We start from the raw sequence: 17900 nt of genomic DNA, 5'->3' as shown, positions 1-17900 counted from the left end.
CCTTTAGTTGTTATTTTCCGGACACTTTTTTCTGTGACTGTACATATAAGTACTTTAGAGTGTTATTGTTTTAAAATAACAAGCGTAAGCTACATTGCGTTTATAGAGATAAAAATAAATAGTGTCCTAAAAGAAAGAATGTTTGTACTTTGTACACTGCAAATATTTATTATAACATATTATGAGATAATTTATGCAACCACACAGCGTAGATGCCATAAGGAAGTGCTGATAGACACAGATCGAGTCAGCCCTGCCAGTTGAAAAGACGTGCCATTTCTATTATGAATATATTATTACAGTTTGATTTAGACTATTAGTGTCCTTTTTTATTTATGAATTAACATTTATTATATTACACAGGCACTACATTTAAAATATATTTTCCAGAAATCAATTATAATAAAAATTAAACAGCAATTTTTTGTTTTGTGGACCATTTGGCACCCCTTTGTGAGTAGGAATCAAGGCTAAATTCTCCAGAACTTGGAGAATATTTTTGGCACAGGTATTGTTATAGAAATCTTCCCAGTATTCAGAAAAATAAACAAATAGTACCTGAGACACCTTGTAATCACCAAACCAGAATAACCATAACTTTTCTTCGTTGTTATCATCATCTCTACCACAGTCTTTAGGATCTATTACAATAGCAGGCCACCAAGGAAAACCACCCATTTTCGCCCACACAATATCACCTCTCATCCAATTCTGAAAGAAACGCATAATCAAATTACATTACAAAACTGTTTTTCAAAAAACTAATGAGAAGTTTTATAACTTTGATTGAACCACACATGAAGAGCATAGTTAAAAAAAAAAAAAAAGAGTTCTAAGTAACATTCAAAAAAAATCTGAAATTTCTCTAAGAAAGTTTTCACTTCAGTCCTATATAACATTAATTTATGAAGTAAAGCTGTTAGCAAATGAATATCTTTAGATAACCATAAAATGTAACACTATATTTACATTTCAACGATATTTACTTTTGAATAAGCATTCATAATTAATTTTTTTTTATCATTACTTCATCCAGAGCAATATGTGCATTTATGTGAGCATAAATTTTGTTATGTAAGGGGATTATGCCCGCTAACTCAGACTATCTTCGCCAATGGGTTTTCAAGTTGTAAAAATAAAATATGTTGTGATTTATCATGGCGTGGCTATGAGTAATACGATTCGAGTTGATCTCCTCTAGTGATGTTTTTTCGTTTCTCTAATGTCTCATTGTCCAATGGTCAGTCTCTAAAATTCAGCAATGCTTTGGTAAATCTTCCCTTATGTAATTATAACTATCATCCATGGCGTACTAGGATCATTCATTATTGTAGGCCTAGTTTTATTCATTTAATTGTTTATAGATTGTTTTATTCATTTAATTGTCTATTTTCAGAATTTAAGCTTGAAGTCTTTTAAAATAAACTTTAAAAAAATTACAGCAGCTTTGTTAGAAATATTTTCAAACGTTTTCCTGACAAATATTACTTACTGGCATAATTAAGCGTAGCAAAGAAAACAAAGAGACTGTAGAGAATAAAACGAAACTTGTCAAAGACTGCCGGCGATTTTATGGCATTTGATTGGATTGGAATGGTGACGAACTTATTGCAGTATGCTTACAGCTTTTGTATATTGCAGTATTTAAGGCCTGTTTACACTGTATATTTTTTATGCTTCTCTTTTTTTCCAATTATTGGCGATCAAAATGGGCTGCAGGTGGCGTAGAGCAGAACTCTTTTCCTATGGCAACACTTCACATGCTTTCCCCATTAGCCTGTGGAAAGTCATAGAGGAAGGAAGTACGTTAGTTTCTCTCTTGATTTTCACATAGATTAAAATCTTTTAACTTAAAAAACTATATGGAACTGAAAACTACATTAAACTTAGTTCTAAAGAAAAGTATCATAGAAATTTTAAAAAATTATTTTATTACATAAAAAGGAAAAATATTAAGAAAAGGGAAATTATCGTAGTACATTCCTATACAACTGAAAAGAGGAGGAGAGGGAAGGGAGAAGGGCTAAAAGCATGAAACCGGTTTCTCCCCAGATGGCGTATTCGAGTGTTGCGATCGCGAATACTGAACATTCGTTCTTCACCTCAGAAAATGCTAGAAGTGTTGCTCATTTAACGTTACCCAATAGGCACCTGTGAATCTAAGTCACGGAGGCGAGCAACATTAGCCACGCCACACTGCCACAGATACCCGTTCATATGGTGGACCACATTCACACAACAGAGGCCAACACAGAGAGAGAAACATCCATACCCAGAGCGGGATTCAAACCCTCAGCGACTGGTTTCGCAGTCAGGTATGTTAACCGCTCGGCCACGTGGCATTATTTAAACTCTTTTTACATCTATAGTATCCCCCAAGAGATTTTGAGAGCGGAGATTGGACTTCTCGTCAGCGCCTTCTGTGACGTAGGGCTATAGGCGATCGCAACGCTCAAATACGCCATCTGGGGAGAGACCGGTTTCCCCTTTTCTTAATATTTTTCCTTTTTATTTAATGAAAATATTTTTTTAAATTTACGTGATGCTTTTCCTTAGAACTATGTTTAAAGTAATTTTCAGTCCCATATAGTTTTCCAACTTAAAAGATTTTAATCTATATGAAAATCAAGAGAGAAACTAACGTACTTCCTTCCTCTATGATTCGTCCCGCAGTGAACTGATCGTTAAGACACGGTTTCCAACAGATTACCGAAGTCAAGCATCACTGGCTACGGTCAGTGTGCTGGTGGGTGTCCAGTTGGATCAGTCTGCGTAGGGGCCGAGGATGTGCGGTATTGATCCTCGTTAAACTGTTCAACCGTAAAGTGCTCGACTTCACGTGCAGGTCGTTGGGCTACCGATGCGGGGGTGCCATCCCCTCCGCAGAGGATCAAAATTGTGATGGCATGTCTTCGGATCATCCTCAGGGATGTTTCCCAGACTGTCGCCAATACCCCTTTGTGCAGCTCCAGTGCGACGTAAATGAACTACAACAACAACAATCCTCCTTGACTCTCCACACGCTAGTGGGGAAAGCCTGCGAAGTGTTGCCATAGGTAGAAAGTTTTGCTCTACGCCACCTGCAGCCCATTTCGATCGCCAATTTCATTCCGCATGCTAGTTATTTTCAGCATTGAGCGATTTCTGTACTCCAGCTTTTGTTTTTCAAACTTGAAATGTCCCGCAGTGGAGTGATCGTTAAGACACGGTTCCCAGCAGATCACCGAAGTCAAGCATCACTGGCTGTGGTCAGTGTGCGGGAGAGGGACCACTTAAATTAGTCTGTTTAGGAACCGAGGGTACGCGGTATTGGCCCTCGTTAAACTGTTCTACCGTAAAGTGCTCGACTTCGCATGCCGGTCGTCGGGCTACCAAAGCGGGGGTGCCATCCCCTCTGCAGAGGATCAAAATCATGATGACATGTCTTCGGATCATCCACAGGGATGCTTCCCAGACCGTCACCTATAGCTCATTGTGCAGCTCTGGTGCGACGTAAGTCAACAACGACAACAAACTTGAAATGTCAGTTTTTTCGCCTGAGAAACTTTCTTCTTCATTTAAAAATGAAATAGAAACTATTTCATCAAATATTATTACCCTTAGAAGCAATATTCTAAATTTAGAAGATTGCAACAGGTGGGTAAAGGAATTTAGAGAACAAATACGAAATGGAATTCTAGAACTTCCAAATCTCAAGGAGAAAGATTTGTTTATTGATAAGTAACTCGTTTAGTTATTTTAAGAAAAAATTTGTATTTAATTTTTATGGGAAATGCTTTTTCGTTAAATTTACGATTATCATATGCATGAATTCTTAGGAAGCTAATATAACTCTAATTTATTGAACATCATTGAAATCGAAGCTCAATTGCCTTGCTCTACTATTATATCCACTATGAAATGAAAACTCAATAGTTTTAACTTGATATTTATTGAATTAAATTCTTGTTTATCGAATTAAATTAATATTTTATTTATTTATTGTGGGTTACTAAAATCTATTTAAAATTGAGTTTTAAATTTAACATTATTATTAGTGGCGCCATCTATTTTAATGAAATGAAACTGAAAGATCTGTATTATGCCTACTTACTTATAACTTATTTTTAATGTTTTTTATTTGTTAAATGTTTTATACAACCAAAAAATTATTATTTGACATCTAAGAAATTAAGCAATTGTCGTATAAGATGTTTATTTTATTGATTTTTGATGCATAATTCCCATCAAAATCAAAGTGAATGATTACGAATTGTCCGTTGTACCATGAGTAATGGAATAATAAATTTACGAAAATATCTATCTTTAATACTAGTACTTCTATTGGATTGCAAATATTTTTTTACTAACTAATTGTAGGAAATTATTTGTTTGTCACCACAGTGCACTTATGAAAGTGCCGCAGGAAAAATGTAAAAGAAGTTTCAGTTGAACAAAAAATCAACAAGGAAATCAGATTCCCTTATAAAACAATACCGTCCTCTAGGATATGATAAAAACTTTTTCAAAAAACAAACATAATTTTACAATAATATTTTTATACATTTTAAAATCTCATATAATAAATTCAAACTGAGCTTAATGGTTTTACAATCATACTTAATAAATTAATTTAGAGATTTTAATTTCTATATAAAAGTATAAGGAGATTCATAATACTATTCAATTCGAATGTTAAGCGTGGGCAACACTATCTCTCAATGTCGACATTGGGACGCGTAACTTTTTTAAAATCAGTATTTCGTTATAGCCTCCTTTCAGAGTCAAGGCATTTCTTCCAGCACGGTTGTTTAATTGCATGCATGTATCCAAAATTATTTCTTCCTCACACCTTTGTGAAGGAGCCTTTTTCGATGGTTTTGGAAAAAAGGCATAGTCCATGACCGTACTTAAATAGATATTCTGCACTTTTCACGTCTCTTATGGTCACCTAGGGATCCACTTGAAATATAACATGGATGGGTTTTAGCATATCCATCGAAATGACGGCCATCTTCCTTGTTTGGAACTGACCATTTACACGGTATCCGTGGAGCTTCATCCCTCCACCCACAAAGTCTGACTTGACTCAGAGGTTTCTAGAAAACGTTAGAGCTTCGAGAAACGATATCCTGTGCCTCTGAACAACTGCTATTTTTATACTTCCAAAGCCGGAAATTGCGTGACGCTGTGGTCAGATGACTCGGTCTTTCTACAAGGTTCCTAAAAGTCGCATGATGTCATGTTTGGATCTGGGGACCACGTGATCACTAAAATACATCATCAAGACCCGAGACAATTTCTGACATGTATCTCGGGCTGGAATAATTTTTTGAGCTGAAGAACATCAAGAATTTCTCGTTTGGAAATGTTTTAAGGAACTGCGGCCAGCAAGAACCAACGAACTGAATATAAACCATCTCTGCAAAAAAAAAAAAAGGAAAATTAAGAAAAAATTAAATGTGTATATATNTATATATATATATATACTGAAAAACATTGCGATGCTCCGAGATGCATGGTGTTTGTTTTCGTGTCATCTAAAATCTGTTATATTTTCTGTGTAATGGTAGTATCGGGAAAATGGGACCGAAAGCACCTTTGGGAAGGAGATTGTATTGGTCATACAAGTATTGGAAGGATAAAATTATCCATTGTCCATTTTGCTATGAAAATTTGACATTGGATGAGTATCGGAAGACTCTTTCCCCACACAAACATAGTTCAGATGAAAAGACTGAATGCATTTTTTTTGTGAAAGATACAAATTTTCAAATTCAGCAGCTGATAAAGTTTTACCCAATTACGAAAGCATTATCGAAAAAAACGTTATAGCCACACTGACGACTACACAAGTGCTGCATCTACTGTCCTTTACTTACTACTTGATCTTTATCGTCTACTTAACCATTGACACTGTGGAAGAAATGAAACATATTTGTTTTTATGATGACTACCCAGGTGATTTTCAAGAGTTGAAAGACGCTGGTTCGTTACCCATGTTTAGTGAAGAAAGCTGTTTGGATCGAGAGCTTTCTGCCTTGTTCCGAATGCTCTTTTCCATAACATGGACGTTCCTTTACGTGTTTATTCACTCTCATGCCTTTTCCAGTTTCAAAATGCAAAAGTCTGTGTTTGATACCAGTCAATTGGTGGTCTCTTCCTCCTTTTGCCACCACCCACACATGATCACATGCCAGTATATTTGGTTCAGCAAACAGAAGAGCCACCGTTCAAAAAGCCAGGTCTCTTCGAGACTCGTGTAATGCCATACAAGTGACTTAATTTCGACATACATGTGCAGTGCCGCTAGCCGAATCTCCAGAGGTGCATGAATTTCGACATCCAGGTGCAGTGTCACGAGAGACTTAATTTCAACAGCCTCAATTCAGAACTCCAGAGGTGTTTGAATTTCGACAGCCTGATGCAGTTCCACAAGTCGAAACTCCAGAGGTTGTGATTGAGCAACCATAGGTAGTAACTCCAGAGGTGTCTGATCAACCAAACCCAGTCCAGACTCCAGAGGTAGAGCAGCAGGAATATTATATGTCTGTGCTTACGGACAATACAAATCAACTATATCTCGTGCACCAAACTGATCTATTATATCAGATGCTGACTAAATTCAACAGGATCCGTTTTCATTTATGGATGTGGAGGTGGAAACGGCACAGTTGGACGCAATGATGAAGGAATTGCAAAACAGTTTTCCGCTGGACTTGACCGTTGAGAAACCAATCGTAAGTGACAATAAACGATAATGTGCAATGGAATATGAAAAGATCGCAAATTTGTGTATGAGAGAGATTCAATAAATGTTTGTAGAGTTTAAGTATTGTTTGTTTTTATTGTAATTTTTGCAATACACACTTTTTAAAAGATTGAAAAAACAGGAGCAAGTACCTCATATGGGACCTGTACCATTTTTTATGACACATCTGGCACGAAACTTGGAAAAAAAATCATTTTTTCAGTTGTAAAATTTGCAAATGTGCGGTAATAGACTGATAAATTGTAACAGTGGAGATTCGAAATGACATCCAAAATTTAAAAAGTAATTGTATCAACCAGCGCAGAAAGAATTAGTTGAAACAAGAAAACAAAATTTCAGAATAACTCAGCAACTCAACTCAAAAAACTTTGGTTGATGAGAGTTCAGAATATTTTTTGGTGCCCGAGACAAAAGTAACATGCAGCAAGCCACTGTAAATTTTATTACAGTGATGGTTTATATGCAGCGCGTTGGTTCTTACTGGTCTCAGCTCCTTAAAAAAAATTTCCAATCCGGGACTGCTCCTTTTATACTTCTTGATGTTAATGTTTTATATTTAAATGTTCTTCAGCTCAAGAAATGTTTTCACCGAGATGCATGTTCAAAAGTTTTATGTTGACATACATGCCAGAAATTATCTCGCGTCTTGATGATGTATTCGATTGATCACATGGTCACAAGATCCAAACATGACATCATGCGACTCTCAGGAACGTTCCAGAAATACTGAATCATCTGACCACAGCGCCATGCAATTTCTGGCTCGAGTAGTATATAAGAAGCAGTCGTTCAGAGGCACAGCATATCGTTGCTTGAAACTCTAACGTTTTCCAGAAGCCTCTCATGTCAAAATTTGTTGGTGGAATGCTGAAACTCCACGGATACCTTATAAACGGCCAGTTCCAGACGAGTGAGATGCCGCTGTTTCGATGAATATGCTAAAACCCATCCACTTTATATTTCAAGTGGATCTCTAGGTGACCATAAGAGACGTGAAAAGTGTGGAGTATGTAATTAATTACGTTTATAGATTATGCCTTTCTCCCAAATCATTGGAAAATACTCCATCACAAAGGTGTTTTGAAGAGACAATTTTGGATACATACATGCAATTAAACAACCGGGCAGGAAGAAATGCCTTGGCTGTGAAGGGAGGCCATAGCGAAATACCGATTTTAAAAAAGTTACGCATCCCTCACGTGAACATTGAAAGGTGGGGTTGTCCACGATCAGATCTCATACAGACTTGGCACCGCAGATATTGGGCTTGTGATCAACATCACCTCAACTTGGACAGTAATTGCGCCAACTGCAAAGTGATGGTGTTTCGCAATTGATCGGGAAATGAATGCGATTTTTAAGGCTTTTCCATCGTTTTTCCTAACAATAAGGGGTAGAAAAATGGGGATGGCTTCCACGGAGGCTGCCCCCACTTTTTTACAACAAATGAAAAGTTAGCTTTGGAGTAATGCAATTTTATCACTTTATATGATCTGCTCTACACTAAAACAAAACTCTGAGAGCTTTTCCGAATGCTTGATTTTGTGAGGTACACTGAGGATAGGTAGTTCACCCTGGACGTGTCATCATGCAATTCATTTCATCTCCGTTGTAGAAGAGTTGCTTCCAGATCTCCAAAGCATTTGTAAAAACCTTTATAAGAATAATTCAAACACTCGCCAAGCAAGTAGCTCATCAAACAACATTACAACAATTACTCGAGCTTGGAAAAAAATTTTGGTTGGTGTGAGCTCAGAAAATCTTCAGGAAAAAGATCTTCATCAACACAACACTCTAAAAAATAATTTTTTTTTGCGTGTTGCTTTGATGTGCAGTGTGGTCCCTATAACATTTTCTAGACTCGATTCACGATGGTTTGCTTTAACATTACTCTTATAGAAAAGTGCTTAAAAAATCCAGTCTCCATAAGCTTCATGTTAAATCGCTTTTCATATTTGTTTGTTTGAAACTTGTCTAGACCCAAGGAACAGCAACAGCACATTAACACAACACGCAAAAAAAATTTTTTTTTTCATTCATGGCTTATAAGGAGCGTTGGCTCTTGTTGACTCCAACTCCTGAAAAATTATCCCAGCCCGAGATTCTTGATGATCATGTGTTATTCAAATTCGCTACTTTTTTCTCAACTCGCGTGTAGTATGAGCTCAAGCATGTGATTGCAGTCAGCAGAGTATGGAAAATGCTTACAAAATCACAATATGTGAGAGTCTCCGAGATTAAAATAAATCTGGTCAACATGCAACAGGATATTGAGGTCATTTCATCAGAAGTGCATCAGGTGATAATTTCCAAATTGAGAACATCACTTTCAGGTCAGCAAAATATTTTATCGCATGTCGTCATGCCCTGCAATTACATTTGTCGATGATGTGGTGCTCTAGAACGTTCCATTTTGTCTAACGTCAGGCCTTGCAGTTCCATTAGTAGACCCCGTGGTGTTCAAGAACATTCCATTCTGTCTGACGTCAGGCCCTTCAAATAGTTTTGTAGACTACATGGTGTACTAGAAGAGTTCATTCGGTCTGACGTCCAGTCCCTGCAGTTACATTTTGTAGAACCCGTTGTATTTTTCTGACAGTATAAAAGGACCCAAAATCCAGAATAGCTGTATCATTTAACATTTAGTCAGAGAATATGTCGGACAAGCTGAGACAGTTCATTTTTTCTCACCTCCAATACTTGGATGATGATCAGCTGCCATGGCACAAACTTCCAGGTAAAGGTAATGGGAGAGCCCGACGTCATCGATTTGAATTTCGATATGCCCTTGCAGCAGGAATTGGATCCGGAAGGATATCGAATAAATGAACGTGGCTTAGATTTGTTTATAAAGTTTGAAATGGGAGATCAGGAAATTTTCGGATCATCTGTATACCGTATCTGGAAGTGTTGCGGCTTGAAATGACTTCGAAAAGTCATCAAGCATTGGTATTTTGATGACTTTGTCTAATGAGCTTATCATCAAGGTGGCTCTTAAGATCTGGGGCATCATCTATTCTCTACCAATGGACAATTTGTTCTTCCAGGTGACAGAAACCTGCTCCGTCTGCTCAGAGCAGTGTTTCCCAAAGTGTGGTATGCGTATCCCCAGGGGTACGGGAACAGTTTAGCTGGGGTACGCGTTCTTATGCGAAATGTCTTGTAACAAACGAAAATTTCAAAATTTTTTATTTAAAAACAAAGCTAGCCATGAAAATTTACGATTACGTATGTTTCTATTGACTATTTTTTGCAGAATTAACAGTTAATAATTAGTGGTGTCAACAGCCAGCTGTGATTTTTAACTTTTGTGCAATTTTTCATAGTAGAAAATACATTCATTTTTTTATTAGTGGTACGCAGCGTTACGAAAAATTTCGAAAGGGTGCATAAAAGTAATAAGTTTGGGAAACACTGACTTAGAGGAAATGCTCTCAAAACCTTCACGCACTCCATGTGGTCACTTGCTTCACGTTGAAGGCCTGAGGATTTGTAATATTTTACATAACACCTGCCCAATGTGCTGGCAGTTGATTTAGATTAAATGTCAAAATAAAATGTCAATCAAAAAATGTGATAGGTAAACCTAATTGGAGACCAATCCCATTTCTCCCCTAATGTTTTCAAAACACTCGAGCTGAAAACATTGAATCTTTTTGTTTCACTTGTCGAGAGCCAGTTGTCAAGAGTCAGTTGAATGCGAAAAAAAAATTTCGAGTTGAAACACAACGAGTTGAAGAATTGAAATTATTCAATGTTGGCACTACGAGTGTCTTAAAAAATAGGACCCGTCCATTTTTTTAAAAAAAAACATTGCGAAATAAATAAAAAATTTTTTCAAAACAACATTTATTGCATGCAACAACATTATATGGATGGTGCATTCAGTAGAAATGTAAACAATAACAATTTCAAGCTGTATGCCTGCTCTAGTTCCGGTTAGAAAGTTTGCAGCTGCTTACTACATGTTATTCTGCCAGGCGATATTTTCAAACGGATAATTTTGTTTTCATTAAAAGAAATAAATTAGATAATTTCTGAGCTCAAATCTGCCGTATTTCATAAGATATTAATGTTATTATGTAATTCTGGTGAGTTTGAAGTGAAAATTTGCTTTAGTTATTTAGAGATATATTGTTAAAAAAGATGACATGGTTGCTAGATTTTGAAAAACTCGCTTTTTTGGCAGTCTTGATTTGGCCTCGTTCCATAAGTTTATTACTGTTTGTTCTTAGTGCAAGCTGTGCACCATCTTACTTTAGTGTTAACACTTTTAGCATTGTAAGCACATGTAATAAGTAATCAAATGCATTGTTTGCAAGAATCTCAAAACACAATGATGCCAAATGGCTTTAAAATACAACGGAAACAGTAACCCGGAAATTTAGGCGGTGCCGAGCTTGCAGCGTTACCTAGTGTAGAAAACACCATCCATACTAAAACTACAAAAATGACTATTTACTAAAAAATTTCAAAATGAGCTACAACACATGATAGATGGGTTCCATGGGCAAATGGAAAAATCGCGAGATGCCTTCAGTGACAGCAACCCACCTGTGACAATCCTCACGGGAACAAAAAATACATCATCCCGAGGGTTTAGCAGGTTTTAAAATCACAGTTTCAACTTCTTTAGCCAGATGGTATTCCGGCAAACGTTCTGTGACGTCTTTCCACTTTCTCTTGGCGATGGCAACTGTCAAAATCTTAAAGGCCACCTTCATCGGGAATAACTGTTCCAGCAACACTTCCAGTCAAATGGGTCCATCCATTCAATGGTAAATGAAACCACTCCTGGTGGTGTATTCATCGGATCTCAGGAGAACAACAGCAAAGGCATGGTTGTGGGTAGAATTAAAGTTTTTTTTGGCCTTGAAATGTATGATCGGCAGTCTCTGTAGCTTGGAATACATGTAGCCCCACTTGAGGCTTTGCTGGATTGTTCATAATCATTCAAACATAAAGTTTTGCTGGAGTGGCCTTTGTCAATATAATTCGTTTGCTGGAGCTGTTACTCGAAGGTTTGCTGCTTGGAATAGGTTTGCTTGGAGTAGGTTTATGCGAGCTTGGAGCTTTTCTGCTCGGAGCAGTTCTACTGAATGGAACAGGAGTACTGGATGGAGCAAGTTTGCTGGATGGAAGACTAAAACTGGAATCCTTTGAACGTTTCCTGGGACAATCATCTTTGGAATTCACGAAGAATCGTTTGACTGATGCGTTTCGAGCCAATTTGCGTTTCAGTCGGCTCCTATAATCTTGGGCTGAAACCGTAAGAATTCTATGGGGCTTGACTCGTTGAGGAGCCACCATGGCGATAGAGTGAGGCTTGGGTCTCACAGGCGCTGGAGATTTGGCACGAGGTGATGATAGAGGAGAGTTGAGTTCAAACAATTGCTCCGTGGGCGAAGGAGGCAATGGAGAAATGGGTTTCAGCAGAGGTTCACACATGGTGTTTAGTGATGGAGTTGGAGATGAATGAAATGCAGCTACCACAATGTCCTTGTCAGTCAATTTTCCTTTTTCTTCAGAGGAGGAAGACATTACAAAATCCAATAATTCAGACAGGCTTGCTGTAATGCTTCTCAAAAGACTGGATGCTTTGGCTCAGAACCGGAGCTCTTTATATATTGTTTGGGCAGGATGTTACGTCATACACTGTTTGTTTGTTAGTATTCTTGCAATTTTTTAAAAATTTTTTGCGCATCCATGTTTAAAAAATGACAAAAACAAGTCTTTCGTTAGAAAAATTTACTAAATGCTTGAAAATTGACAATATTGATAGTGTTCAGATTACAATTTTTCAGTTTAATTAATTTTTCATTGATGGATCACTGGTGGGAATTTTTTTTTTTTTTGATAAACTGAACGCTTGACATTTTTCAAGCTACGTGTTGACAGCGTGGATTACAATTCTTCAGTTTAATTAATTTTTCAATAATGTATTACTGCCAAACAAAATAAAACATTTAATTCACTGGAGCCCCCGGCCACATGGGAAAATATTTGTTTCAATTTTCAAACTTGCACAAGGGATTCAGAAGAATAAATTACTGGGTACTCCCGCAAATGCAATGGGAACCCGCATGTGCGTGGGGCATTTAGGTATAGTGAGAATTTTTCCAATGATGGGGGTTTCAAAAGCACTGTTGAGTGGATCGTTTTGATCTTGGAGTTTTTTTTTATGAAGGGCTCATGTTGCTCAGCTATTTTTTTTTAATGACTGTATTTCATTTATCTGGTTCCCATTCTTCTTCGACGACAAAGTGCTTTAATCGCTTGCACTGAGACTTTACTTTATTTTGATTTGAGATGGCAACAAGAAAGTTTGTGTATGAAACAATCTGGAAAGTGAGTACGAAGCACTAAGTTGACTCATAGCGTTGCCATGGGTGAAGTTTGTTGTAAACGTGTCTGTGTTGTTAGTTTGATGTCAAACTTTGCTTGTGCTGTTCTTGTGACAGACGTGTTGGATTATTGCCGGTTTAGAATGTTACACTTTTGGTTTTAATGAATGTGATTTATATATATGCATGTGGATATCAATAATTCCAAGCGAAACAATCTGTGATTGAAAAAATTATAAAATTATGTTTGTTCTTGTTTGGAAAAATATATTGTGATTACCGTGAGGTATGTCAAGTTAACAGTTGTGTTTCAAAACATTAAGTTACTTGAGAATTTTATGATATGGATTCTGAGGAATTAAGTGAATTAGGAATGAGTCACATAGGTTTAAAAGCTCGATCTCCGGAAGGACATGCTGCTCGTGCGATGCACATTAAAGGAGATGAATATATTTGGGTTGAAATTCAAGAAAAAACTTTTAAAAATTGGGTTAATGAACAAATAAGACCCTTAGGCATGGTGATAGATAATCTTCAGACAGATATGAGTGATGGCTTGAAATTAATTGCTCTCATCGAAGTTTTGCAAAAGAGAAAATTGAAAAAAATTAGGAAACCTTTGAATCAACATCAGTGTTTGGAAAATGTTCAAACAGCACTCCAAGCAATGGCATCCGATAATATAAAACTTGTAAATATTGGTAAGTAGCAATTATATTCTGTTCTTAAAAACAAATAAAAACCATTTGTCATGCTTTAGAAAAATAAGATTTTCATCTGCAAAATGCATTTTAAAAAATTGTGTGTTGTTTTTCTTTGTGTCAAATATTTTTCATTCTATAGTATGATTGTAATTTATTATTAGCAAATTGCTTAATATACATTAAGTATATATGAATTATTTTTTAAATTATGTAATTTACTTGAATTATCCTTTATACATAGTTCATAAAAAATTTAAAGTTGAACCATACTATTCAGAACTGGCAATATTTTCTGTAGCAAACCCAGGATTGTTAAAACTTAGGATTATCTGAAATTCCTATGCATCTATAAAAAGAAAAGTTAAGGTTGTATCAGTATTGAAAATTATAGACACACTGCTAAGTAGCAGTATAAAATAAACCATGATGCTTTTGGACAATTAAAATTTTACCCATATAGCCATAAACCAATAATTAGAAGTTTCTTGGACTAACAACCAATCTCTATCAATCTGGTGTAAAGGGATGATATGTTATTGTGTGTCTCAAAATAACCTTACTTTATCGTAATCGTAAACATTAGAGCTGGACTCCGCGTGCAGGTCGTCGGGCTACCAAAGCGGGCATGCCATCCCCTCTGCAGAGGATCAAAATTGTGATGGCATGTCTTCGGATCATCCTCGGATGTTTCCCAGACTCTCGCCAATAGCCCATTGTGCAGCTCTAGTGCGATGTAAATGAACTACAACAACAACAAACATTAGAAATAACTTATAATTTTCGAAAATTAGCACCTTAATAAATTTTTTTTAACTTTAAATAATAAATATTATATTGTGCTTTACTTGTAATAAATTTGCTTCAAAACCTATTTATTATAATATAATAAAACTTCAATATATATAAAGTTTTCTTTTTTTTCTTCTTCAAAATTATTCGCAAAAGACTAAATATTGTATTAGTCATATTAAAGCGGTAAAAAATAAGAAAATTTAGTCACTGGTTTAAAGGATTAGTCCTATACCCATTTTCATTGATCCATTTACATGTCTCTATTACATTACAAAGAAAACAGAAAAAAGAACAAACAAATTTGATTTAAGAGTAAAATTTTAATGCAAAGAATTTGAAATCTCTCAATTATGATGGAAATAGGTTGTTTTGTGACAAGCCAAAGCATAAAATCAAAAGAGCATGCATTTTAATATCCCATTACATTGATTGTTGGTTCAGACAACTACTCATAAGTGATAATTAATTCATGGTGATTTGAATCAAACTTTAGTAGTCTTGAACCATCATTAATTTCAAGCTTTGATGTTAATTTTGTTTCATAATTTTTTTAAAGTAATTTTCTTAAAATCTATAAGGACTTGGGAACAAACCAGTAAAATTGAGTAGTCTAGTGGAATCTTTCGACGCCCGGTGGCTGAGCGGTAGCGCTTCACGCTGTCGTGCCACAGGTCCCTGGTTCGATCCTTGGGCCGGGCAAGGTTGACTCAGCCTTTCATCCCTTCAGTGGGTCGATAAATGATTACCAAGCATTGCTTGGGAACTAAACACTGAGGGTTCCACGTTCGGCTGACCACCTGCTCCAGCACCCCAGAGCCCAAGGTCAAGAAAACTGAGATGGGCACAGTAGGCCTTGGCCCTCAAGGGCTGTCGCGCCGCTGAGTTTAGAGTTTAGTGGAATCTTTCAGTTACTGGTTCAAGGGAGCAGTAATTAAATTTATTTAATCTAACAACACCAAAGTATTATAATTTGCTGATTAGTTTTTTAACATATCACAAAATTTAAGTGAATTCAGAGTTCTCCGTAGGATTAGAAAAGGGCACTTTTGAGTTTAAAAAAGGCTCGCTTATTTCCTTTAAAATGTATCAAAATTTGTTATATTGTGTAACAAATGAATTTGACCCTCAATTTTTAAATAACCTGATTATTCTATTTTAGGTGTATATTTCACAAAGTAAGTCTCACTTAGTATATCAAAGTAGCAGAAAAATGTGAAGCTATTGAAAGAATAAAAGAAAATCTATGTATAAATTTTCTTAGAAAAAAAAAGTCAACTAAAAAAAGGATTAATTGATAGCAATTTGAAAGCTCTTTTTTTATATCATGAAAATTTTAACTAGACAAAATAAGAAAAAAAATCTTCTAAAATGAAGGGATGAAATTAAAAATTAAGGTTAAATGATTATCAATAAATAAATAAATCGGAAGTGGACTTTTCTTTAAAACTGGTAATTAAGAAAACAGCTTTTTCCTGAAAAAATCTAATAAAAAGGAATTTAAGGAATACAGACCTATTTTCACACAAAGGGCAAGGAGGGCAGCTCCCCCATCTAAAAATGCTTACGAAAAGCACTGGTTAATTGAGTCATTGAAAAATAAATTTTTGAGCAAAAAATATAAAAATTAAGTATAATGCACTATCATTGAAATTTAAAGATGTTTTGTCATCTAATCTTTTTAAAAGTCAGTGCTTAATCTGACAAAGGTAAGCATATTCATATATTTAAGTAAAGCAGTTAAACTTATTTGTTTTCAGAGAGGGTTCGCGTGGATCTTTAAGTGCAAGCAGCAATATTTCCCTCCCCCCATAAATTGAGGATATTTATAATAAATATTTATGGGCAGGATTGCCAATCCACAAGGTGAACTGGCAAACCCTGAAAGTTTCAGAGAATTTAAAAACCACCCAAATTGACAGCGAAATGCAAGGAATTTTGAGTTTTTCTTTATGAACTAGGAAAATCAGGGAATTTTGTTTTTTATTTTCATCTTTTAAAAAATGGTGACCCCTCAAAGGGCAATCTATGGGATATTTAAGGAAGATATTTCAGCAATTAAACTATTTCATTTACTATAGCATTATTTAAGCATGTTTTCCAGCAATTAAAACTGGTATAGTTAGCCCAATATAGCTCATACAAGAGCATAATAATTCGTTCCTCTTAATACATTATGTATAATACATACAGGGAATTTTTTTGTTGATTTGAGTGGGAACCCTGACGGGGCAAAATAAATTTTATCCATAATTTTAAAAATAAGTCCAAGTCCACAAATTTTATTCATTAATTTTTTTTTATATAAAAGTGCAATGCAAACTACTTATATAGTGTACTATTATTTAAATTCGATTGCACAAAAAAAATTCCTATTCTAAGCGATTTCAGAAGAGCAATAAAAATATTAGATATCTATATTATATTTACATTTTTATCTACTTATCATTTATGCCAGGTATTTTTAAATAAAACCAAAGTATTGTTTGCCTTTAATTATAAATATTGCGTTTTCATGTTTTAAAATTATTTTATTTGATAATAATAATAAAAAAATTGGATAATAAGGTATGATATTTTTTTTTTGTTTTATTCTTCAATATGCCAAAATACAAAACATAAAAACAAATTATTGCAAAAAATTCAAAATTGCTCAAATGTATACGCATTGGATTATTCAGATGTATACACATGTTTTATTCAAAAGTTTCTTACTTGATTATGTGAATTCATTGCTAAATATTTATTATAAATATCAGTACATTTCTTTATTTCAATCATCCACCCCTATTCATAATTTTTTTCATGGATTGTTTCACACAGCATGGTCTTGAATAATCAGGTAAAATTTAATAGATAAAGATTGGAGGACTTCAATCACCCATCATAATTGCTAGACTTTACACCAAACAACTTTTTCCAAACATTCTCATCTCTATAACATTTCCAAAATGCCTCTTCCTATTTTGCTCAAAAACACAAATGATTTTTACAGTCCAGCATTTTAATTTTCTTGGCTAGATAGCAAAAGATTCCTGATAACGTGGACATTTACATCATTGATTAAAATAAAATAACTAGCTAAAATATATTGTATAATTTAATGTAACAAAAACGGCAATAAAATTACCAAAAAAGATTGATCATTAAAACTTAATAAAATACTAAAACTTAGAAACAAAAATTAATGTGATAAATGTCTTAATGTCATAAAAATAAAGAAAAAATTTTCTGCTTTTAAAAAAAAATTCAAAATTTTTATAGGTTATTTGAAAAATAAAAAAACTAAATACAGTAACATAATTTCTAATT

General features: G+C 35.0%; 2 protein-coding genes across 4 annotated transcripts in view; one reads left to right on the top strand and one right to left on the bottom strand.

Annotated features, from left to right (window-relative positions):
- The window catches only part of LOC107457158 (DNA (cytosine-5)-methyltransferase 3B), a 43659-nt gene extending 41983 nt beyond the window's left edge, over positions 1-1676 (bottom strand). For 2 of the 3 annotated variants that reach the window (XM_043043966.2, XM_043043967.2), the window contains exons 1-2: positions 987-1469; positions 559-711 (exon numbers count right to left, since the gene is read on the bottom strand). In XM_043043966.2, the coding sequence (XP_042899900.1) occupies positions 559-711; positions 987-1004 (171 nt within the window). In that variant the 5' untranslated portion in view covers positions 1005-1469. Of the gene's footprint in view, positions 1-558; positions 712-986; positions 1470-1492 lie in introns of those variants that run through there. The other variant, XM_016075238.4, reaches the window with a different exon arrangement.
- An 11404-nt stretch (positions 1677-13080) lies between these two features.
- The window catches only part of LOC107457153 (filamin-type immunoglobulin domains fbug), a 100057-nt gene continuing 95237 nt past the window's right edge, over positions 13081-17900 (top strand). Inside the window, exon 1 of the mRNA XM_043043964.2 lies at positions 13081-13796. Within this exon, the coding sequence (XP_042899898.1) occupies positions 13439-13796 (358 nt within the window). The 5' untranslated portion in view covers positions 13081-13438. The remainder of the gene's footprint in view (positions 13797-17900) is intronic.

This window comes from Parasteatoda tepidariorum, chromosome X1 (assembly GCF_043381705.1).
Source record: "Parasteatoda tepidariorum isolate YZ-2023 chromosome X1, CAS_Ptep_4.0, whole genome shotgun sequence".
Taxonomy (NCBI): domain Eukaryota; kingdom Metazoa; phylum Arthropoda; class Arachnida; order Araneae; family Theridiidae; genus Parasteatoda; species Parasteatoda tepidariorum.
Note: the sequence above shows the minus strand (reverse complement) of the source record. Positions and strands in the feature narration are given on the sequence as shown.